The 23,138-nt window shown below is 39.5% G+C and overlaps 1 protein-coding gene across 1 annotated transcript in view; it reads right to left on the bottom strand.

Moving 5' to 3' along the window:
- LOC307255240 (band 4.1-like protein 3) overlaps positions 1–22,476 on the bottom strand; it is a 43,141-nt gene extending 20,665 nt beyond the window's left edge. The window contains exons 1-8 of the mRNA XM_080033892.1: positions 22,363–22,476; positions 14,946–15,097; positions 11,816–11,953; positions 1,586–1,690; positions 1,305–1,347; positions 1,141–1,216; positions 756–974; positions 134–221 (exon numbers count right to left, since the gene is read on the bottom strand). Coding sequence (XP_079890018.1) covers positions 134–221; positions 756–974; positions 1,141–1,216; positions 1,305–1,347; positions 1,586–1,690; positions 11,816–11,953; positions 14,946–15,086 — 810 coding nt within the window. The 5' untranslated portion in view covers positions 15,087–15,097; positions 22,363–22,476. The remainder of the gene's footprint in view (positions 1–133; positions 222–755; positions 975–1,140; positions 1,217–1,304; positions 1,348–1,585; positions 1,691–11,815; positions 11,954–14,945; positions 15,098–22,362) is intronic.
- Positions 22,477–23,138: the final 662 nt, after the last annotated feature.

The raw sequence follows: 23,138 nt of genomic DNA, 5'->3' as shown, positions 1-23,138 counted from the left end.
AAATACTACTACATTTTGACCAATTGGCTTGGATGCTGTGTAATGATAACAAATATTTTAAACATTTTGTTTGTCTTGTTGGAAACATTCAATTTACTAAATGAGTTTTTAAATGTTTGCAGTGATGTGTTACCTTAGCGTGGTGGAGGTCCACGCCGTACATGGACAGCTTCTTGGCATTTTCCAGAAAGTGGATCTCTGCTTCGGCTGGTGTCATCCCCCTTAAGCAAAAACACAGAATAGAACAAATCAGACAAGGTCAACAAGAACAAGTATAGCAAAGATAGATGCTTTTTGCCTACCGTGAATACACAACATTTGAGACATAGAGTCTAATAAGATCTAAGATAATTCACAGTTTTATAGCATAAAAGCTTTTGGAAAATGGTTGTTTTTAAATGGAGGCTTTTAACTAAAGTGTACTACCATAAATGCATCTGTTTATAGCATAGCTGGTATTTAGTGAGAGTCTAATGCTTGCACTGTCATTGCCTCAGCTCCAAACACAGGGCTGGAAAGGGGCCGCATCAAATTACACAAAAATAATTGGATTGAATCAAAGGGCTACCAGCTACTTCCCTTTATAGGAAAACACAAGTCCAATGTCTGGAGACATTCTGCCTTAGAGAATATCATTATGTTATGTTATCAAATGTTGATAGAAAATGTGTACGCTTATCTGATTTCTCAAACAGTGGTGGTTGACAGCACACACTCTATTTAAAGAGAATTTAGGAGATGATACAGCGACTGACTTGTAGGTCTTGTGGAGTTCCATGACCTTCTCCTCCAGCTCTTTGGTCTGGTTTGGTGCAAAGCGCAGTTCACTGATGTAGTCGCTGCCTAGTTCCTCCGGGTCGTAGTCTCCCAGTTCAGACTGCACTGTGTAGGAGCCCAGGACTGTGTGTGTGGCGAAGGAGCAGGGCAGACGGCCTGACACCACATCGTCTCTCAGCTGCAGACACAGGTAGTACCTATGACAGGAAGAAGAGACCAAAAAAAAAACATGTCAAGCCATTTTGTTTTTTGTTAATCAAATCCAGGCCTATTGAGATTATTTTTTTTTTAACAAAAAAAAATATTTTTTTTGCATTTAAATTATACAAATTTAAAGTCCTTTTAGTACAAGAATACACTCACCTTGTGATATCCTCAGACAGCTGGGCAGGGTCTGGAGGGTAAAACTTTACGTTGAAAGCAAAGTTCCAGGGACCAGCTGTGGCAAAGAAAAGAACATTAAATTAACTGCTAACACCTCATTTAGCTGCTCAGGGCAGAAGACTCTATTAGGTTACTAGACTTACTCCTGATCTGCTTCTTCAGTTCCTTGGAAGGGTCCAGCCAATTCTGCAACGGACAACCACAGGCAGACAAAATGAGTCCTCACCAATTTGTGAGAAAATTACTAAGAACCAAGGTTCATAAAGAGGGAACAGTTTCATAATCTCTTGCCTCAAAATCGAGAGAATTATCTTTTTTTCTTACTTTCTTGAGGAAATAATTCAGCTTTTTTTATTTAAACAATCTGTTTCCAATCAATCAACTCAATTACTAATCATCAGCATATTGTAGATGTTTTATTTACCTTCTGGTTCTCTACATCTCTGTGTGTGATGCCATAGTAGTCCTTCTCCAGGAGATTGAGGTGTTCACATACTTTATCGAAGAGCCATTGGCCCTTGGCTCGTTTCTGTGAGGAAAAAGAACAAAAACATATTTAAGGCAAGGCACAATTGAAGTAGTCATCATCACACTGTTATCACAACGATTATCAAGAAAATTATAACATAAAAGGGATTATACATTAATTTTCATATTTCTAGATATGCTTATCGCGTAGATCAGTGGTTCTCAACCGGTGGGACACTCTACCGGGGGGGCGCGAGGGGGATGAAAAAAAAAAAAAAAAAAAATCTTAATTTTTTTTTTTTTTTTTTTTTGGTAATTTCAATTTTTTTCCTGATATGTAGCCTAGTTCAGAGATGATATGTATTTTTTTTCTTTCTTAACTTTTTTTGATAGGTAGTTGCCAAGTCCATCACACAAACACTCCAATCCACTGATATGAGATCAGTTTGCAATTTTCAAGTACTGAATTAATGGTAGGACTGTGGCCACTAGAACTGGTCTCTGGTCAGCAAAGGTCTTGAAAACAGCATAAGTGTGCTTGCGACATGCGTGCCACCCATGCATGTGTATGGGCACGTGTCCCAGCAGATTTTTGAAATCTGAATAAAAAAATTTAAGTTTGTAGTTAGCAAGTGTAACATGTTCTTAGGGCAGAATTTCATAAATAAAGGTTTATTTTTATAGCAAGATATTTGGTCAAAAGCTAGTTGTCATCCGTCCCTCTGTCCAGTTGTTAGGCATCTGGCTGCTAGCAAGTTATGTTGTCTTGCTAATTTGACTATTCATCTGAACTGAAATAAATATTGACTTTTTCCTTTATTATCTTCGCCAGAATGCACAAGAATGCTTAGATTACATGTTAAAAACACAAAAAAATCTTCTGGGGGGGATGCCCCCAGACCCCCCTTCAGGGGTTTAGTTTTCTGACAAACATTACAATGGATACTAACATGATTTGGGCATTTGGGATTATAAATCATCTTTGAATTGGTTGTACAGCATATCACATGCTATTCATTCAGGGGTGCGATGGCCACCCCACTCTAGCTCTGTGGCCCACCTTGGCCACCCCCACTCAAAATTTCCTGGAATCGCCACTGAGACACACACAACTCCGCGTTCAGGCTGCACAGCACATAAATCGCAGGTAGCATTTTGTGCTAAATCTGGCCACTTTCCAAATCCAAGACTCAATAGTTGAAACATTCTCTGAACTGGGTTGTCAGACAGCAGTGTTTCCCATTGATCATAGACTTTGTTTTGTGAAGCTTTTTCATAACATGTATACCTATTGTAGAATTTATTCTGTGTATGTTCTATTTAGGCTACTATTTTCTTCTCTTCTAAGGAGATTTAAAAAAAAAAAAAACTTTCCTCAGTGTCTCATTGATACAATCTCATAATTAGCTTTTAAAGAGCACCAGAATTTAACGTTAAAATATAAGAAATTTCCGGACCCCAACCCTAAACCCAATGTTCAACTCAAAGGTGCGCCACTGGCCTAGCCCTTGTGATAATAGCAATAATAGATCTATCTATCTATCTATCTATCTATCTATCTATCTATCCATCTATCTATCCATCTATCTATCTATCTATCTATCTGTGTAGGGTGGTGTGTGTGTGTGGGGGTGGGGGGTTGTCAGGGTCGGTGGGGGGGCCCAACTGCAATGACCCAGCTTTGGGGGGGCCCAGCTTGCAGAAGGTTGAGAACCCCTGGCTTAGATTACTAAAACTAAAATGACTAAAAGATTATTAAAACCCAACAACTTCAACCTGAACCGTCTGAGATTGAAGAAAAATAACGTCGTAGGTGGTGGTAATATTTGTGAGTGAATCCTACACAATGTTCAACAACTATCAAACCAAACCAAAATGACAAAAGAAATGTTACAACAAAATGTAACAAACTCAGGCTGTTTAAAGATGCCTCTGAATGATTTCTTACCCTTCATCGTCTTGATAATTTAACCGAAAATAACTGAAAGCCAGAACATCAACATTTTTGATCATAAAAAAGCAGCACATTACATTGCCTTATCCCTCAAGATATTGTACTGTAGGCACGTTCGACCGACTGTGGATCGATTCCTTCTATAAAAAGAACGGTAGTATAAATTCACCTTTAAATTTCTGAGCTCAAGGTGAACATTCACTGTGTGAATGCTGAAAGCCCATTGATTGCACATCTCTTAAGGCCAGGACACACAGGCCAGATAATCGCCGTCGTAGTGTCGGTAGGGGGTCTGGACACGAATCTGTTTGGTGTGTGCCGTGACGTCGGCCGACGTAGAGGTAGTCGGGCTTGTTTTGCGCCGATTGAACATGTTCAATCTTCAAGCTTCCTGAAACGGCGACTCCAGTTTTTGGGTAGTCGGAACGTGTCGGACTGGTGTGTCCTGGCCTTTAGAAGAGTGCCAAATGTCATCGAGTGGAGCTGCGTTGTCTCCCACGCCACACACACACCCACATAGTTCCTTTCCTCTAGATTTATAGAAAACCCCACTGCAACACCTTGTTCTGGCAGGAGTCGTAACATGCATCTGTCACAGTCACACGTGGGCGGAGTGGTGCAAACATGAAGGTCCACATGCAAATTCACACATCCATCCTTGAGGTATGTTATAAAAGCAGTGGCAGCTTTGTACACATTTGGTACATTAAAACACACACACACACACACACACACACACACACACACACACACACACACACACACACACACACACACACACACACACACACACACACACACACACACACACACACACACACACACACACACACACACACACACACACACACACACACACACACACACACACACACACACACACACACACACACACTAGAGTGCATGTGATTTGAACAGAGCCATAAAGCCGCTGTTGGAGAAGAGTTAATCCGACCAGAACATCTTTCGAGGAATTAGCAGAGTCATGTCAGACTATTGCTGCCTAGATGTGACAGTGGCTTCTCAACGCAACACCTAATCCTGCCTTTACTGACACCAAGCCCCCCACACACACATTTTTTTTAAAGACTTGCAAGCCTGTATTTAGATTTTAGTTACAAGTTTGGTGTTTGCCAGTCTGCCTCTTAGTCAACTATGTTAGGTGTGCAGCCGATGCAATTGACTGATCTGGCTTGAAGTCTCTCTTCCCTGGGGTTGTTTTAGAGAATAAAAACAGAAGGAAATTGGAAGGAAAAATTATACTAAATTTGAAGAAAAAAAAACATTAATCTTGTTCAACTTCAATTTAGACAGGAAACCGCCACATTAGCTGCAGTGAGTATGGAGAAGATACACAATGATCTTAAAGAATAATGGAACGTGAATCACCAAATGTACTAAAAGTAGGGCAGCAACTAATGGTTATTTGTTTTTCCATTATCCACTAATCATTTGGTTAAAATATGTGAGAAAATAGAGAGAAATGGCATTCACAGTGTCCACAAGTGTTTGTTGGCCTCATTAAAATTCTTGTTCTGTCAGACCAGCAGTTCAAAACCCTAAAATATTAAGTTACAATTATATTCATAATGAGAAAACCAGAAAATCCACACATTGGAGAAGCTGCAACCAGATCATTTTAACTAATTGCTTTAACTGTTAAAATAATAAACTGTCTGCTTTAGATATTGGATAACTATATACATAAAAGGGGATTTTCAATAATAGGCTTATAATATATACAGAGTGGGATTTTCTTTCCTCCCCGTCCTGAGACATCATGACACCCTCTGAATTGTGGAGGCGGTGCAGCCGCTCTGTGTCACAGTAAATGAGGAGAAACGATTAGTGAAGACCTTTTTTTTTCCCACGGGGGGAAATTGAGTTGAGCTGAAAAAAAACTACAAGGTCAGAAGGATAAAGATGTCAAATCCTGACAGTCTGGAGCGGATTCAAATGGAGAAATGCCAGTGTCCTCTTCCTGCGCCCAATCCCAAGGATCCTACGACCTCCAATGTATCACTGTATGCAACGACATAGAGCTTTCCTAGCTTATGTCAGCTGCCTTATAATCTCAGCTGTTAGGACACTTAAGTTTCAAGCAAGGACTTGTACTGGTCATGATTGCGTTGTTCTGGTTGCTATGGCGACTCCTGTGGTAAACAAGCAACTAATTAGCCGTCTTTTTGTTGTCCCTCTTCTCATTGCTATGATGCATTTTAATTAGAGGTGGGCATAGATTAATTTTTTTAATCTAGATTAATCTAGATTAATTTTGGAATTAATCTAGATTAATCTAGATTAAAATGGCTCATTTGAATTCATTCATAATATGTGTGTGCTCCCTAAATAATGACTCAAAGTAAGAGAACGTGTTTCTCAAGCCAGGTGGCGCATCAGACCAGGGGCTCATCTCCTGTTTCCAACATGCATCACAAACTGCTTGAGGAAGCTGTTCTACTATGATAATTGGTGATGAAAATAAATAATGTTCAACAAGATGTTACTTAGTAACGCGTTACCGGCATCGGACCTCTTTTTTCAGTAAGTAATCTAACGCGTTACTATCTCCAAACCAGTAATCAGATTAAAGTTACTCATCAAAGTCACTGTGCGTTACTTTTTCTGTAATTTTCCTTAGTGAAACATTTTACATAACTGCACAAATGACTGCGATTGCGATTTTATGTAAATAAATGTGCACGCATGTGTCTCTAAACGCTCCAACTGCTCCAACCGCTCCTCTCGTCTTTTTGGTAGCGCCCCTCGTCTCTGTCATGCAGCGTGTGTGTGTGCGCCTGTGTCTGTGTCTGTGTGTGTGTGTGCAGCAGCATTACGGCCGAACTGTGGCGCAAAACAAAGTTTCCCCCCCGATGAAATATAGCGTCTGCTATGGGGATATTTAGGATTCGGGTACGGTGACGTTGACGTTGAAGAGATAGAAGTGTTTAAAACTTGGAAACTTATAGTCACGTGGCGACCGGTGGCCACACACACCCACCCTGCGTTCCAATACCCGATTGTGTCGTGGGCAAGTGATGGAGAGAGAGAGCGGCGGGTGTGTGAGAGAATAAAGGCTCCTCAAGTGTCAACAACGGCCCCCGGCTATTATTATCTCCCCTGAGCCGAACAGGAGGTGGAATAAGAGATTAACGGCGATATTTTTTTTATCGCCGATAAGAGTCTGGCGTTAACGCAGCACGTTAACGCCGATAACGGCCCACCACTAATTTTAATCAAAGTAAAGCTCTTCAGTCAGGGTGAATATGACAATGACGACATTGTTACTGTGATTGTGAGTATTGTCCAACTTCCAGCCTCACCCAGGTGTGCCTCATGCCCACTGCTTAACCTCTGCATCAGTGGCTACAGCTTGATTTTGTTTATTGTTCTATATCAGGGGTTCTCAAACTTTTGATAGCTGAGGGCCAATTTAGGAACCCAACATTGGACCGAGGGCCGCCGAAGGAAAACATTTAAAATTAAAAAAATTAAAACAATGGCCAGTGTCTTTACAGTTTACATGTATTGGTCTGCATCCAATAATGTGTAATTAACACATTTTAATTAATAAATGAAGGGCTAGGTTTCATTTCAACATTGGGAGGGACACATTAAAAGCGGGGTTCTGGGGTTGTCCCCCAGAAAGATTTGAGGTTTCGAACACTTCATTTTGTGCATTCTGGTTAATTTCTATGCAGTAATTTGTGTCTTCTGTATTTATTTATGGTGGACATGTTAAGGAAAAGACAACTAGCTCCCATTGACGCAAATCTAATGGAATATAAATCAGTAAGGCACTGATGCATTCTGTATAGCATTCAAATATTTATTCTACTTTATTGTTCAAAACTTTCTGCACATTGAAAACGTATCACCTTTTGGAGTGTTTTTTTGTAAGACTCACTACTCATGATGCAGGAGCAGTGTTAACTATTATGACACTATACATTGGAAATAAACAGGGTGGGCTATCAGCAGTCAACTAGGCAGATAGTTCCATGGCTATCAGCAGCTAGCTAACATTAGCTTGTTAGCTAAACTTTAGGCAAAAGAGTTAGAAACCAGATAATGTTAGCATCCATCCTTAGACACTTGACCTTATCTAATTCACCTTGAAGGTGAGAAAGTGCATCGTATTGGGCTTGACAAGCTCACTATCTAACAACTTACATTGGGACCACTACACTGCCTGCTGCACTGCGGGAGGCAGAGGCCAGCCGAACGTCGGCAAGTTTAAGATGGTACGGTCCACTGTAGGGGTGTTATTATTAATAATTGGGGAATTAATATAAACAATTAGGAGGGATATTTAAGTGTTTTCGACTCCTGTACTGTTTTTACTGTTACGGGGGACGCATCCCCTCCGTACGTTTCAATTAAAAAAAAAATCTTTTTTATAATTCATAATTCAATGTGGGCCGCCAGATATGTTTCTGCGGGCCGCACTTTGAGAACCACTGTTCTATATAAAAGAGGAGCAACCACTAAGAGATGAGATGAGACAGTGCTGCGGCAGCGATAGTACAAAGGCATGCTCAAGTGTCCATAGTAGAACCTGAATTTATTCACACCTTCTGTTCCGTAATTATTTTTCTATAAACAGACTTAGAATGGGAAGCCTCTTTAGATTGCATTTGTATAGACTCGTCTTCTGTATGCAGCACCCATCCAAATCAGGTTTTGAGAATCGCAAAAGACTTCTCAAACTTGTTTTTCCATTAACCATTTAATCCTAAAGAAAAAGGCAGAACATAGAATGAAATGGCCATCACTATTTCACAAATATATTACTTCAAATCGCTTGTCAAAAAAAGGTTACATTATCAAATTTAAGAAGCTGCAGGAACTAGTAATGTGATTTCTTCATTTGCATGATAAATGTTTGTTGTCCATCCATTTCCTGAGGATTCATTTTTATGGATGATGAGTCAGCAAGAGCTTAATAGACACACTGTGTACAATGTATGTGAATAGATTGGAAGCCTCATAACTATTTAAAAAAAAAATGTTTGAAGAGAAAACTGCTGGCATCTCAGGTTGTCTAGACAGAATACTGAATCAATCCATTTGCTTTGCTTCTCTATCTGTTTTTTTATTGTTGTTCACATCTACTTTAAGAAACTTTAATCCCAGGTCAGCCTTAAGTATTCCTCATTTTAATGGTGTCTGTGTTGGGACAAAGTGAGGTAGGGTGAGGTTGTCCTAGGAGGGGGGCGGGACTGGGAGATTATAGGTTAACAGATGGGACATGCTTTTTTCAAAACCCTACACTTAAGTAAAGTTGTTAGACATCATCAGCACAGATTTGTCAGATAAGCAAAGTTTATTAAATAAGGATAAAACCGTTAGAGGGTTTTCAAGAAGGTCCAAATACTGTTTGTGTATGTTGTTAAAAAAAAGAAAAAAACAATAAAAATATTGTGAAAAAAAGAAGATCCAAACAGATTTGATAATTAAGAAGGTTGTTGTGGACATAGTTAAAGCTTAACTGTATGTCCTTTGTTAAATGAAAATGATTAGAGGTTCTGAAAAGACAAATTATTTATTTTCTGTTCATGCACTTTTAAGCTATAGTCACGTAGTTAATTGAAGAATCTATCTCCTAGATGAAAAAATAAGCCCTTTAACGTTCTTCAACTGATCATAATTGACAATATAAGCCGGAGAGAAAGCTATACATTTGTGGTCCAGCATTACCAAGACTATTAAAAAGGGGTCAATCCACCAATTTTACGCTTCAAAATCACTTTCCTTGTAATAAAAGAACTACTGCCAAAGCAAACAGGGGTATAATGTCTTCTGTGGCTTTGCAGAAGCTCAGAAAATCCCTCATCTTTTAATAGAAAAATCTGCAAAAAAAATTAAAATGATTACATGGTGTTTAAAGAGACATCAGTATTTACCAGCCAGGGAAGGTTAAAAGAAATATCTAAAATGCTAAATATAATGTAATGTAATGTAATGTAATGTAATGTAATGTAATGTAATGTAATGTAATATAATATAATATGCTTATCAAAATATATGATACAGGGTGTTTGGAGCATGACCAACATTAAGGACTAGAAGTCAGGTTGAAGCGGCTTGTGCAGCATCAATTATAAAACACATATGTTTTAAAAATCTGTCTCTTGCAACTGTATGCAAGTACAGTACATCTAATGATAAGCACTATAGGAACACTCTCTGCGTGCAAGTCCAGACTGACCCCTATTTCCAGATCACTGTGCTTAAGAATCTTTACTTGGCCTCAGTAAGACATTGAGTAATTACTGTATGACAACACACACAAAGCCCAACTGACACTGATTCCCTGCAACAAATGCTCCATTTCACAGTGAGAAGCCCTCACCTCACCATCACCACCAAAACAACAAGCTAATCCCTCTATCCAAACCCCTGGTGGGGAGGAATCTGCTATAAGGAGATTTGAGGAAGATGGGTTTTAGGAACAGCTTGTTTAGTTCTGCATGCAAACATTTGGTATACAAGTTAACAGCCTTTTAAGTTTGAGAAATGGCTGGACTTTTTATATTACCACAACGTGTAAGGCTGAAATGTCACATAACACTATTCAGATGTATTCCTGAATTCATAATTCTACCAGGAGAAAGAATGACTGTTGATGACAGAAAGAAGCCATTATGCTGCATAGCTCTGACGCTCACATTTTCCTTGACTGAATGTGGGCTCTAGATGCATAAGCAGGGGTTTATTTATGAATACAGAATACTTACAACTATAGATAATCAGAGTAATTGTTCCACTCAAGGCCACACAGTGCTGGCTTGGGAAATAAACAAACTTTAAAAAGCAATTTGAATGTGCAATAGAAACCCACCAAAGCCTTACAAGACTTATCAGAAGGAGGGTTCATTTAGCACAGCTTTAATCCCGGCTAACACTTTAGGATGATATCACTATTTCATTCTCAATTAAATTAAATTAAAAACGTTGATGTTTTGGTATCACCACTATATAGTCCAGCCCAGAAAATAATAAATCCATCCACTACCTCACCCTCCTCTCTCATTCTAACCCATTATCATCAACAACCAGCTCATGCTCCATTTCTTCTCTGCACAAAACATCCCATTTCAATTTTTAATTTTTCCACATTATGATAAAAGCCACAGTGCTGTATGCAAGCTTCACATTGACACAGCACAAAGACACATGTTTCTTCACAGGGACTTGGCTCTCATTTCCTCAGGGTTTTATTTCTGGAAAGCGGATGAGCTTTGAAGTAAGAAGCAAGCATATAAGAACCGTTATATGAATGATTTTCTTCTCTCTCTCTCTCTCAAGTCTACATGGACAGGCTTTGGAGGGAAACAAATTCCACAATGCAATTTGACACAATGCAAATGTGCAGGGGAATCCATGAAATCCAGGCTGCTAAGAGGGAATGTCAAAATAACAGTTTTTCTTCTGTTTCAATAGACCGTTAAATACAGAGAAAATCTAAGATACAGCACAAGCCTATTGGCATTAATAATTCAGCTCCTTATCACAGTGTCTTTTTGTTTTAAAAATGTATGTAATATATCAACGTTGCCTTAATCTGTTAGCCATCATTTTAATATTTTGGAACACATACTTTAATGCTGCCACATGTTGCATAATGTATTCCGGAATAAATCAACTTTTCCATGCACTCTTTTTGCAAACCAAAGTGCATTCGGTTTTTACATTCACAGAGCACATAAAAACAGATCAGTTACTATCAAATATGACTTTAAACCTTCTTTTGAGTCACAATTTTCCTCCTTCACTTATAATCAGTAAAAATAACTGAGCGATACTTATTCTACATTATAGACTGATGCATATTTAAACAGTGCAGCTGCATTTCTGCAAGGCAATGAAGAAGGCTAACTGATACAGCAGCTATCTTCAGTGAAAAAACGCTTATACATCAGTTTAGAATGAAACTACGACAGCTGTATTCCCCTTTAAGCAGTTATTCCCTCCCAAACTATTGGAAAAGGTTGCCATGTGGGTCACATTTACTTTTGATTGATGTGCTGTCAAATGACCAAATAGTGAAGAATTTAACTTTACCTCAAAATCAGTGTTGTTTTGAGGTACTGATGTTAAAATGTAACGCTCAGCAACTTTTATTAACAATGCAACAGCAACATAAGAAGAGGAGCTGTGTTATTTAGGAACACTAACGTTCTTAAAAAAAGAAAAGAAAAATCCCGACCTCCACTAGCTGTCTCTTACCTCCACATTGACTGTGAAGTCGGAGCCGTCCATCAGGGTGACTTTACACTGCATGATCTTGACCTTCTTCACTCCTCTCAACGGAGACCGGGACAGACGACTGGTGGACGACTGCTGGGATGCCTGGTCCTCCTCCTGCTGCTCCAATTAAAAAAAGAAAAAGAAAAGTGTCACTCAACAGTAATGATCTAAATAAAATAATTTGTTAATAATAACTTGTGATTAGACTTTTCTACACGTTTGGATTTCTTGTACAGGCCATTTCCTACAGTGAGCCATCGGTGTATTTATTTCTCTGTATTGATGTCTTTCTGACTGAAAATATAAAAAATTTAAGTTTGAAAGAGTTCACAAACTTGGGAAAAAAAGCGTTTGCTTGCCATTTCCTCCACAAACAGCCTTCAAATGCATTAAATGTCAGATTCCTAATGTAATTGTCTTTGAATTTTTTTTAATAAATCAGCAGTTTTGTCACATGTCAAAAATGTAAAAATGGAGACCAGCACCCTGAGTGAATGTAATCGAGTCCCACTGGGGAGAGCTGGAGGTGTGCTGCCATTTTGTCTAAAAACAGAGAAAATCCAATTTTCCACTTGACTGAAAACCAAAGCCCTTCCTCACTGACTTCATGCTAAAAAAAAGAGGGGCCTTTGGCTTTCAGACATTTTTTCTTCCTACTTACACACAAAGTGGATTTAATTTACTTTTTCATTTCTAAATTGAACATTTTCTTATCTTGTTCTTCAGGCTATAATCATCACATTGTGCCCATCTAATATAGCTCACTCAGACCAGCTCTGCCCATGCATCCATTGATGATTATGATTAAGCATAGAAGAAAATTGCTTTCGTGAGTATAGGAGAATTGAAAGTGAAAGTAGAATTTAAATTTGGTATAGTTATATTTTTTTGATAGACTGAGGCCACTTATATCGTATGTGCGCCGTGCTGGAGCAGACAAATCTCTCAACCAGAGCATTGGTCTGACAGTGTTGTGTCAGAGTGCAGTGATTTCCCTCAGCTTTGTTCGTGCCAATTCACACAACGGCACAGCGACATCCATCATCCTCAGTGTGACACCAAGAGGGCTGCTCAATGTAGATAAAGGTTTAAGGGACACTGTTGTATGGATCCACTAAAGCCGAGCCATGTCAGGCAAAAACATTGTTTTCTCAACCACTGGTCAATTTAGAGATTTTCCATTTTGCTTCCTTCACACTTATAGAAATAAAAAAGGTCCAAAATGTACATTTAGGCCTTTATTCTTCGAAACCTTGTGTGTTCACATCTGTATATTTCCATTTCTGTATTGAACCAAAAATCTCAACTTCTAAAAAGGCACTTACATCAACTAAACTTTCCATAATCATCCTAAGAAAATATTCTGAAGGTTATTACAGAAGGATTTGGTCATATATTGTTAATTATCTGAATTATTGTACTGAAAAAATAATTAATTTCTCTTACATGAAGGAAAACATCTCAAAAACAAAATCAACTTTGACTTTTTGGCTGTTTTTAAAAATGATTAACATAATCCCGAGTTTCTCTTTTTCAGAATTCTCAGATAAGATCATGATGCCCGACCCGTGAACTTTATCTAAATTTGGATCTTAAAATGACTTTCTGCATTCTACGTTACAGCCACAGACAGACCAGTGGTTGTATGGCTTCAAGCTGGTGTAGGTAATTCAACCTTTGAACGTAAGCGATTTGATTAGGACATCTTTGGGAACTCTGTTTGCATGTACAACTAGTAAGCGCTCCTCTTTAAACTAGTAATTTAGGGAATAATCAGGAATCTGCTTTTAGTCTGAGACAGTACCGCTACAGTTTGGAAGAACTGGAAATTCAATCTTTGGATCGATTAGATGGGGCGCCCTCAAGGTTGTTGGGCAAAAGTCTGCACACAAGCACTTAAGAGTTCCGATAACATTAGAGGCTTCTTGGGCCGTTTCAGACGTCAAATGAACAGGCAGCAGTCTACACTTTCCATCATAACAGAGATCACTGCTTTAAAAAACGGACGGAACTGGTTTAAAAAATATATATATCTTTTATACAACTATATTAGGAATACTCAGATATATTAGCTCCACAAGCTTGCAGGTGGAGTGTGATTTATATTTGTATACATTTTACATGAGAATGAATAAATAGATATATTGTAGTTGTTCATCTGTCGCCTCAGTGATCAAATTGTTGCAGCTCTAGTTACTTGGGTTCCTTTCATTGCCCTATGCCGGAGATCTTAAACCAAGAACCACTAAAAACAGTGAGGTTCGACTTCGGTAGCTCGGCTTTACTCATTCTTCCCACAGCTGTGTGACGTTATGTTAATTAGTACAGTCAGTTGAGTTCATTCTGGGAACAAAAACACCCCCACTTTGTCTCTGGTTTCTCAATATGTGGATCACCCCATTTGTAAAAAATAAAAGCATGGAGCACTGACTGAAAAACATTAATAGTAAGTTTACTTATTTTATTATAAGTCAATGGATGAAATAAATGCAAGGCCATGAGCTCCATTGTCAACACTGAGGTCACGTTGTCATTTTTTTTGTTGCTTTTGTTCATTTCCATTTTTCACACAAGACACAATTCATTCAGGAGTGGGATGAACGGCGAGTAATGTTTTCTCTAATTCAAGCCAAATTGAAAAGAGATATGTGCAGTGTTTACAACCAGAAAATGCACTTTCAGTTCAATTGCTAATGGGATATTTACATAACAACAAGTGTATTGGGGGGCCGAAAATTAAACCGGGTTCCAGAGTGAAATCTTTTGGATACACAGCTCCAGGGTTGGCGTATAAACTAGCGAAACGGGTCCCTGTGGAAACGGACATCACGTCTCCACTTCGCACATGAATATTACGTCTAACTGCCAACTACTGGCCTGGCATGCATGCTACAGCGTTTTAATGCGGATCTGTGTGCATGCGGAAAATATTTGTCTAAGCATAGAGTATTATTTACACATAAAGGGAAAACATACTATTTTTCAGCTAGAGCGTCATGTTAACGTAGCCTAAATAGTTTTTCACTTGCATAGAAACGGATGTTAAAAAATGTGGAGGATTTCATTGAATCCTCCTTGTGTGTGAGAGCCAGTATTGAAGGTGGCTGACCTGTTCTTTCCTGGCCGGGGTGCTGTGTCCGGCGGCGGCGGGGAGCTGCTCCGGTTGGTTGTGAGGCGACGTGGGTTCGGCTGCTTTACTCTTCTCCTGTGGCTGCTTGGCCTCAGAGTCCGCGCCTGATTCAGTTGTCATGGTAAATCACGCTGCAGTGGAGAGTGGAGAGAGGAGGGTGTGAAAGAGGGGAAAATTAGATGAGTCAGCTGACTTGTTATGAATTGATCCACATTTGCTAGTCGGGTCCTTTCTGTCATGATTAGCTCCCGCTCCGAGGCAAATGCTGAGACGTGGCTATTGTTTGACAGCGGAATAAAAAAAAGTTAAATGAATGTAAGTGGCCTAGGTGCACTCAAGGCTCGTTCTCTCAATAATCTCAGGAGTCAGTGGCTGATAATGGAAAGTGCTTAGACGGCTGGTGCCCTGACATCCACAGTTGCTTCAATATATTCTGTGTCTCTTCACATTAACTGGTAGAGGACAGTCTCACAAAGGGCCGCGACAAAGGGTTAGTTTCATTATCAATTCTTGTGAAAACATTTGTCTAGTCATCCTTTCTATCAAACTATACATTTGTTAAAACTTCTATTATTTTTTCCTAAAGCCTAAGGGTGACGCCTTTTAAATGTTTTGCTTTGTTTTACAGAGAGCCTAATGCCAAAATAAATCAGTTAACAGATAAAAGAATAGTGTGATTGTTTTTCTGCCGCTAGAATCACCATTAACAAATGTGTCAGCTCTAAAATACAAATTCATTTTTAATGAAGATAACCCAAAAAAAAAGCTATTTCCCAAAAGGTTGCACAATTTCTCTAATGGCCACCCCAGTATACACACAAGCATCCGGAGCGTCTGAACTGTGCCAGTACATCGTATTTCACAGCATGACCTTCTCCCTGTGAATGGCAACATACCAGGGACAGATGCGATTCCCTAGGCGGGCCTAAAACTGAGTAACGAGGGGAAACATCTAATGCCCGGTTTTGCAAAACAAAGATAACAGACGTGACGGCACTGGGGGCCCCCCTGTCTTAACCAGAGCAACAGGCTGTGACATTGGGATGTGGAGGTTTTTGGAGGGTGTGTTTGTGGGATAGCAACACTGGGGCCTCTGCTGCTGAGAGACTGGGGTTTGTAGTACAGATGCCTGTCATTCTGCTGTTGGCCGGCTTCTCCCCGAGCGCTATTTATAGGGCCGTGTTTACACCCGGGGGTAAGAGGATTCAGGGGAGGAATCTCTGACTTCCAGCAGCAGCCTCTGGATCAACACACTGGGCTGAGGTGATCCCCAATAAAACTGTTGACATGATGAATGAAAAACTGATACTTCTACAATGGAGAATCATGGCTCTCAAAAACAAAATAAGACATTGAAAAAAACAGAGAAAAGGGAAAACTATGTATTCACTTTTTTCAAATGCCACAGGCAAGAAGCTGCTTTTGGGAGGGGGTTTCAAGCTATTTTATCATTTGTAATAAGAAACCAGTCGTGGTCAAAAAACTTCAGAAATTCACCAAGGACTTTCTTGAAGGACTATATTTGGCACGCATGCCTAAGCACACGTGTCCTGCTGTGAACAGCACATAGCTGGATTATTAACAGCTGGAGTCAATGCTCTCTCTCCCTCTCGCTCTCTCATAATGCCTTTGTGATGTTTTGTTCTTCTTTCTTACACTCTGAAAGATGCATGATCTAAAAATACTTTGCCGAAATGAAATTCATGTTTTGATGTCTTGGATAAAAGGTGTTATTTTTAGCGTGTGGGCTCCACAAAAAGGAATTAACGCCTCGATTCGATATAATTAGCCTTTTCTGCTTATTATAAGGCAGAATTATACTGTTCTTATGCAACACCAAATAGTCATTCATTTTCGCTAATGAGCATTGGATTTGAATCTGTACAGAAACACATACAATCCAATTACAAAATGAAGCCTAATCACGATTTGCCAAGTATCAAAAACCACTTCAGAACAAAACAGTTAAGTGTTTGAAATGGATTCAAATAATGTTGACTTGGAGAAGAGTTTTAACACTTTGTCTCACACAGTCTTGTTTTTTGTGCCGCTACTTGCATAGGTGTCAAGAGCATCAGGGGTCCATGAACAAAAAATGCTGATCATAGGTCTTCTAATGTTCAACTTCAGGTGCTATAAAAAGGGCCATTAAGATTACCAAATCTAGATTACAGGCTAAAGTATCAGCTGTGTAAATCAATCAATAGAGTCACCATATCCACATTTCAAACCCTGGACTTTTAAAAGAGCACGTTCTCCAAATTAGGACACCAGATTTTAAAAGACAGCGCAGGCGAATTCAACTGAAATCTTGTCAAAACGTATTTGCTACTTTGTCGTGTGTCATGTGTGCGAGAGGAGCGGCTTGGCAAATCAGCTGACAAGACGTGGTCTTCAAGGCTAACCTTTGCTCTTGTTAACCCCGTTATGAAACAGGAACTATGCTAGGAGAGGGGAAGAAAGGAACATCTTAGCACCATAGAAATGGAGGAAGAATACGTTCAGTCACTGGTGACAGGCACTCTTCACAGGGCCACACAACGGGCACACACAGTAGCCTTGTGTGTGTGTGGACTGGCACACACATTATGCATTCAGAAAAGCTGTATTCACGACTCATTTAGTGCCCTGGATTACTACTTGTTTACATGAGTTGCTGATGATTATATAGCCTTACCATGTTGAGTATAAGATTCAGCTTAAGACAAATCCAAAAATGAAATCCGAAATGAAACAGGAAGGGAAACATTGGTTTATCGGTAAATCTTAATATTTAAAGCACTTAGCACTCACCATGACAGTGATAGGACCATAAGAAAACAAGGGAACTCAAACCTCACTTGCAAAAAACACAACCCACACTATAACCATGAACACTTGTTGTCAAAGTCATCTCACTTATCTCCCTAATTACCGCATTAAAACATCTCACTCAACAGTCACCTGATTAAAAGCAGAATCTTTTCTCAGTTTTGCTAACAGATGAAAAGAAAATGATATCCCCATTGATGTGACTTCTAAGGATGCAGGGACATCCATTTATCTGTCTACTTGTCTCCCTCTGGGCACACACCTTCTTCAAAACAACGTTTATATGATTAATAATACACCCCCTGCTTCCGCTCTTGCCGACATATAAATCAAACTAATGCACAGTTAGTCAATCCCGCTGGATGCCACTAAACAGACCAATTAAATCAGAGAGCAATTCAGACAGACTGGTGAGACAACCAGTCACATCGGAATATCAATGAAGTCACTGCAAGAAGTTCAGCTGAGGTTTATCAGTATGTATCTACATTATGTAATGGACCACTGACACTAAATGCTATGGTGCCACATGCAAACCCTATTTTAAGGTCCATTTGTGATTGTAATGCGTACTGTGGAAAAGTGGCCTGTGCACATGGCTCACACACACACACACACACGCACACACACGCACACACACAGAGGAGGATAAGGGACTGCCATCTGTGCTGAGAGCCATTAGCCGGAGTACTCCACAGCTGGGCCCATCCCTTCAACCCCTGCCCCCACACCCAGGACCCCCTGAGGGCTTCTGGAGGTTACATGGAGGGGAATGGTTGGCGTTTTCTGACACGTCAAGGCCCATCCCAAGCTGGCCTGCCGTATATACGACGCGACCCCTCTCTCTGCATGGCTGCAGGGCTGACAGCTGTTACACACACAAACCCAGCTACTACTGTTACAGAATGCCATGTAGCTGGTCTGGCACTCAAATGAGGGGGTTACAGGTCCCCAAAGTACGTTCAAGTGTCTGGTCTAGCAAACAACAAACAAAATTGTTGATATATATATGTATTCGTGAATGTGGCGTTTTCATGTGGGCAAACAATGTCTTTATTGAATATCTATCATCGTTTAACATTGACATCATACTGGAGGCATTCAGTGAATACTTAACCGCAGTGACTTATAATAGTAGCAACATTAGATTCAGCTCGCAGTATGCATAGAATGTCAATGGCAACCACTGGTGAGATGTTGTCACAACAGAAGGTGGTTACACTTTCAAAGAAGACGCATTACTTGATGACACTTTTTTGACATGTATTAGAGAAACAATGAATTGTTAAAGTCAATTTATAAGCAAGCAGACATTGCATGTATAAAAAAAAAAGTAAGTACAGGTAGTGGATTGTGAGGAGATATTCACTATTTTTGAGAAACATTTTTTGTTGTCAGTCAATAAGCAATTTCCCGAATCACTGACTTCAACTTTAAAACTAAACAAACTGGATTAGACAGAGGTGTGACACCGGCCCAGCTTCAACAGACTGCCACTTCACCTAAACTGGTGTAACAAGCAACTTGAGAAACTTAATTAATTAATTTTTAGTGTGACACTGTTGAGACTGTTTTTCAGTGAGACACAGTAACAGGTGTCCGACATATTTGCTAATAAGGTAATGGTGGAAAATTTGACAGAAATCCAAATTGGGCATAAGATAGGGTACACGATATTCCTAGATAACATTTCACTGCATAGCAGCCCTTATTTTAACAACAACTCGAACATTTAAGAAACTGAGATCTGTTTTCTAGCTCAGTTGGTTTCCCAGAACCTTCTCCAGCTCTGCTGAGCAACAAACTAAGTGTAGAGACATTTCTGTCAAATACTATTTAGCTTGAGAAGCCAACATTGCATTGTGACGTCACTTTTGGCTTTTGATTTGAAGCGTTAGGATAAAGACAACATGTACATATAAAAATCCTGTGTACAGTTACATCTAGCTCAAACTCGTGCAGAGTAAAACGTCTTTCAAAAAAACCATAAACTGAACATTAAGGGCGGATTTATTGCAACTGTTATAGGGAGTCCTTGATTCATCTTTATACACTGTAACCCAATAAAATGTCTAGTGCATGAGCCATTAATTATCCACTGCTAATGTAACATAGTTCCTGTTCTTATACTTTTATTAAAAGAGACAGCTAAAATGAAAATGTTTTTGCACATTTGATTTTTCAATAATATAGGTTTTTCATAAACCAGCCGATGTTGGGGAAGGCAGACTTGTCACATGAAGGTGACTCCAAGCTGAAAGCATTTTTTTTGGCCAAGTCTCGGCCATAAATCCTGTCAGCTTGCTTGAGTTTACATTCCATGCATTACTCTGTCTAGTAGCAAGGCACTGAAGGATCTTACAGACGGACCAGCTAGTTTATTGTCATCACCACTTGTCTGTGCACCTCATTACCCGACAACCATTGCACCTCGGTTAGCATGATGTCGCTTAAGGCCATGTGGTTGTTGTATTTTTTTCTGTGTCTGACAGTTCTTGAAATACATGTATGCTAGCGTTAGTAGCTCTCAATCAAGTTGCACAGCTCGCTTTGACAAAGGCACAATCCCCTGTTAGTGTAAAAAGATTACAACTAAATCTCAGTAGCTTGATGGAGAGCTAATAAGTCCTTAAACAGTGGCTGAGACGGGCCAATAGGGATTAAGCATTTTATGGGATTAACTGAAAGGTAATCACTAAATAAACTGTGACTTGATTACCAATGTTTGCGGAAGAGCATAATGATAACGTGGAGCTTCTGGGGTTGCTGACATCATCTGGGACAAGTCTACAACGCACTCGTCTTCTATAATTATAACGGTGCATGCTCATTGGGACATACTCCATCCTAGCCACAGGGAAATACACTGTTGAAAAAAAGGGCTGCATCTAATTATTTATCACAATTTTCCATAGTCCAAGTTGACATATTCTAATAGCTTGTTTTGTCCAACCAAATGGACCCAAATCGGAATATATGTAGTTTAATATCAGAGAAGACAAAAGGAAGCAAACATCTGAGAAGCCAATGTAAAATTAGTTTTCTAAATACATATTCTGTTGATCAAGTAATAGTTAAGTTTGTTTATCAACATCTGTTTTGTATTATTTTGGGCATATTCTGCCATAAAGCAGTTAAAGCTACAGTGGACAGTATGTTTGGATACATTATAGTCCTCACATTTGAGAAGCTTTCTTTTTTAAATAATTGATTATCCAAACGGTTAACTTGACAAATAGTAAATATATACTATATGAATGTACAAACAGAAATACTATTGGATACAGGGATTTATTTTACCTTTTAAATAGCAGTGTGTCTTTCAGTGGAATATAAATATTCTCTTTGTGGCATTTCTAAACAATAAAAAGTAGCCTATAAAATTGAATCACCCTTTTTGACCTTTTGACAGACATGAATCAGAGGCTGTTTACCTTTACATGACCCCATTGTGACACTGTGGTATGCCTTAAAGTGACCTAATCTGACCATTATTTGTAGTTTTTCCTTATAAAGGGTCCAAGGATGGATTGTGTTATGCTTTTAAATGTTAAAGTAATCTGAGACAAACACGATTTAAAAAGTCACACTACTCTTACAGCATATGAGATTTCCAGATATATCTTCTTCTCATGTTAAAGAACATCAGCAAAAAGACAACTATCTCAATAAACCTACACAACACTTTTGAGGGATTAGAGCTAATTTAGCCTGGTGTAGTCTCAATGAATGAACTATGAAAGCGTCCAAACAAGGCCCCACAATGCTGCTGCTATTCAATGCTACTGCAACAAAAGCTTACTGTGCATCTTAATTAAATTGTCAAGTCAGACTCCGGCCATTGCATTACGTGCTATCAAGGATGAGAGGATGCTAAAAAAAAAAAGGATCCAGCCCGTGTCATCCTAGCCCTAACCACGCCTACCCGCACTGCAGATCAAAAACACCCAAAAGTATGTCGTCTTAACCCTCCTACAATGTAACAATTGCCCTACCATTAACTGTACTGTATTCGAATGTTACAGTGAACGCCTGACGCACTGCCCTTCACTGATGTAAAATACAGCGGTTGAATAAGGTTGGGAGGAAAAAAGCATTTTCGTCGCCAGGTTCTTCCCACTTTCTGCCCATAGCAGGAGCACGTTAGCTTAAGTTACCTTTAGCGGCTTGTTTCTCTGAAAAAGCCGTGCAAGCCTTGACTTTTTAGCCTAGAAATGTCGGCCGTTGCGAGGGAAGCCCATTCAGCAAAAAAACACAACATATATAGCTACAATGTTGCGCACCGATAAGCTACCATGAACAACAGCGGTATTTACAAAGGATATGACCACTATTTCTGACACAGTTAGCCACGTCCACTCGACTTTTCCGCCTGAGTGGATACAGTAGAACGTGCATTTTTAATGTAAATGTATCTGTCATGGGCTAAAAAGGGGGTTGTTTGTGGTCAGACGAGTAGAAATACCTATGGCAAGACGAGTAAATAACGTAAAGAAATTTACAAACCGGGACGCGTGCAGCTATTAACACAGCCTCAGTGTAAGGCTAGAAGGCAATAAGCAGCGAAAGAAAAGGGTATTATTACCAGGTAAACCGTCCTCGTTGAGCTGGTTATGCGAGTTGCATTCGTAGTGGGCTTCTGTTTCCTGACAGCGGTGCTACTCTGCTGCAGTTCCCCCTCTCCACCAGCCTATCAAACTCCACTGTGCAGCTCAGAGTAGAATTGTGGGATATCAGGACAGCCGAGGCATTATTTTAGCAGCACACACATACACGCACGCGCGCACACACTAACAGTGCATGGTCATTTATGGCACGAGGTTTGTTTTATTGGGAAGAGGCGATGCGAGTGATCTGTATTCACGAGGGAATGCAATTAAATGAAAGTGAATCAGAGGCGGAATGTAACAAGGAGGTATATTTACCCAAGAACTGTACTCAAGTGCAATTTCGAGATGCTTACAGTTGTACTCCACTTTGTACAACTTAACATTACTCTCATGCACACAGCTGTGCCCAAGAAACCACTAGAACTGATCAGTCAGTTTGAGTCAATTATATTCATTTCTTGAGCAACATTCAGTTGTTGCAAATTTTAATAGTAATTAAGTCATGTTTTTTTTCCAGGAGAAAATACAACTGTTCCCTGGTTCCCAGCTTCTTACTTCTAGGATTTGCTTCTATTTTTCTTCCATTATATCTTTTGATTTGGGACTTTTGATTGGACAACACATGCCATCTGTTGACACCACCTTGTGCCTTTTTACAAAATAATTATAAACTGAAGCAGGAGACACAAAGAAATCATAAGAATAGCAATTGAACAATCCATTTAGCTTTCTTTTCCAGCAATCCAGTAAT

This window comes from Ammodytes marinus (assembly GCF_949987685.1).
Source record: "Ammodytes marinus genome assembly, chromosome: 9".
Classification (NCBI taxonomy): Eukaryota; Metazoa; Chordata; class Actinopteri; order Uranoscopiformes; family Ammodytidae; genus Ammodytes; species Ammodytes marinus.
This window is presented reverse-complemented; position numbering and strand designations above follow the sequence as displayed.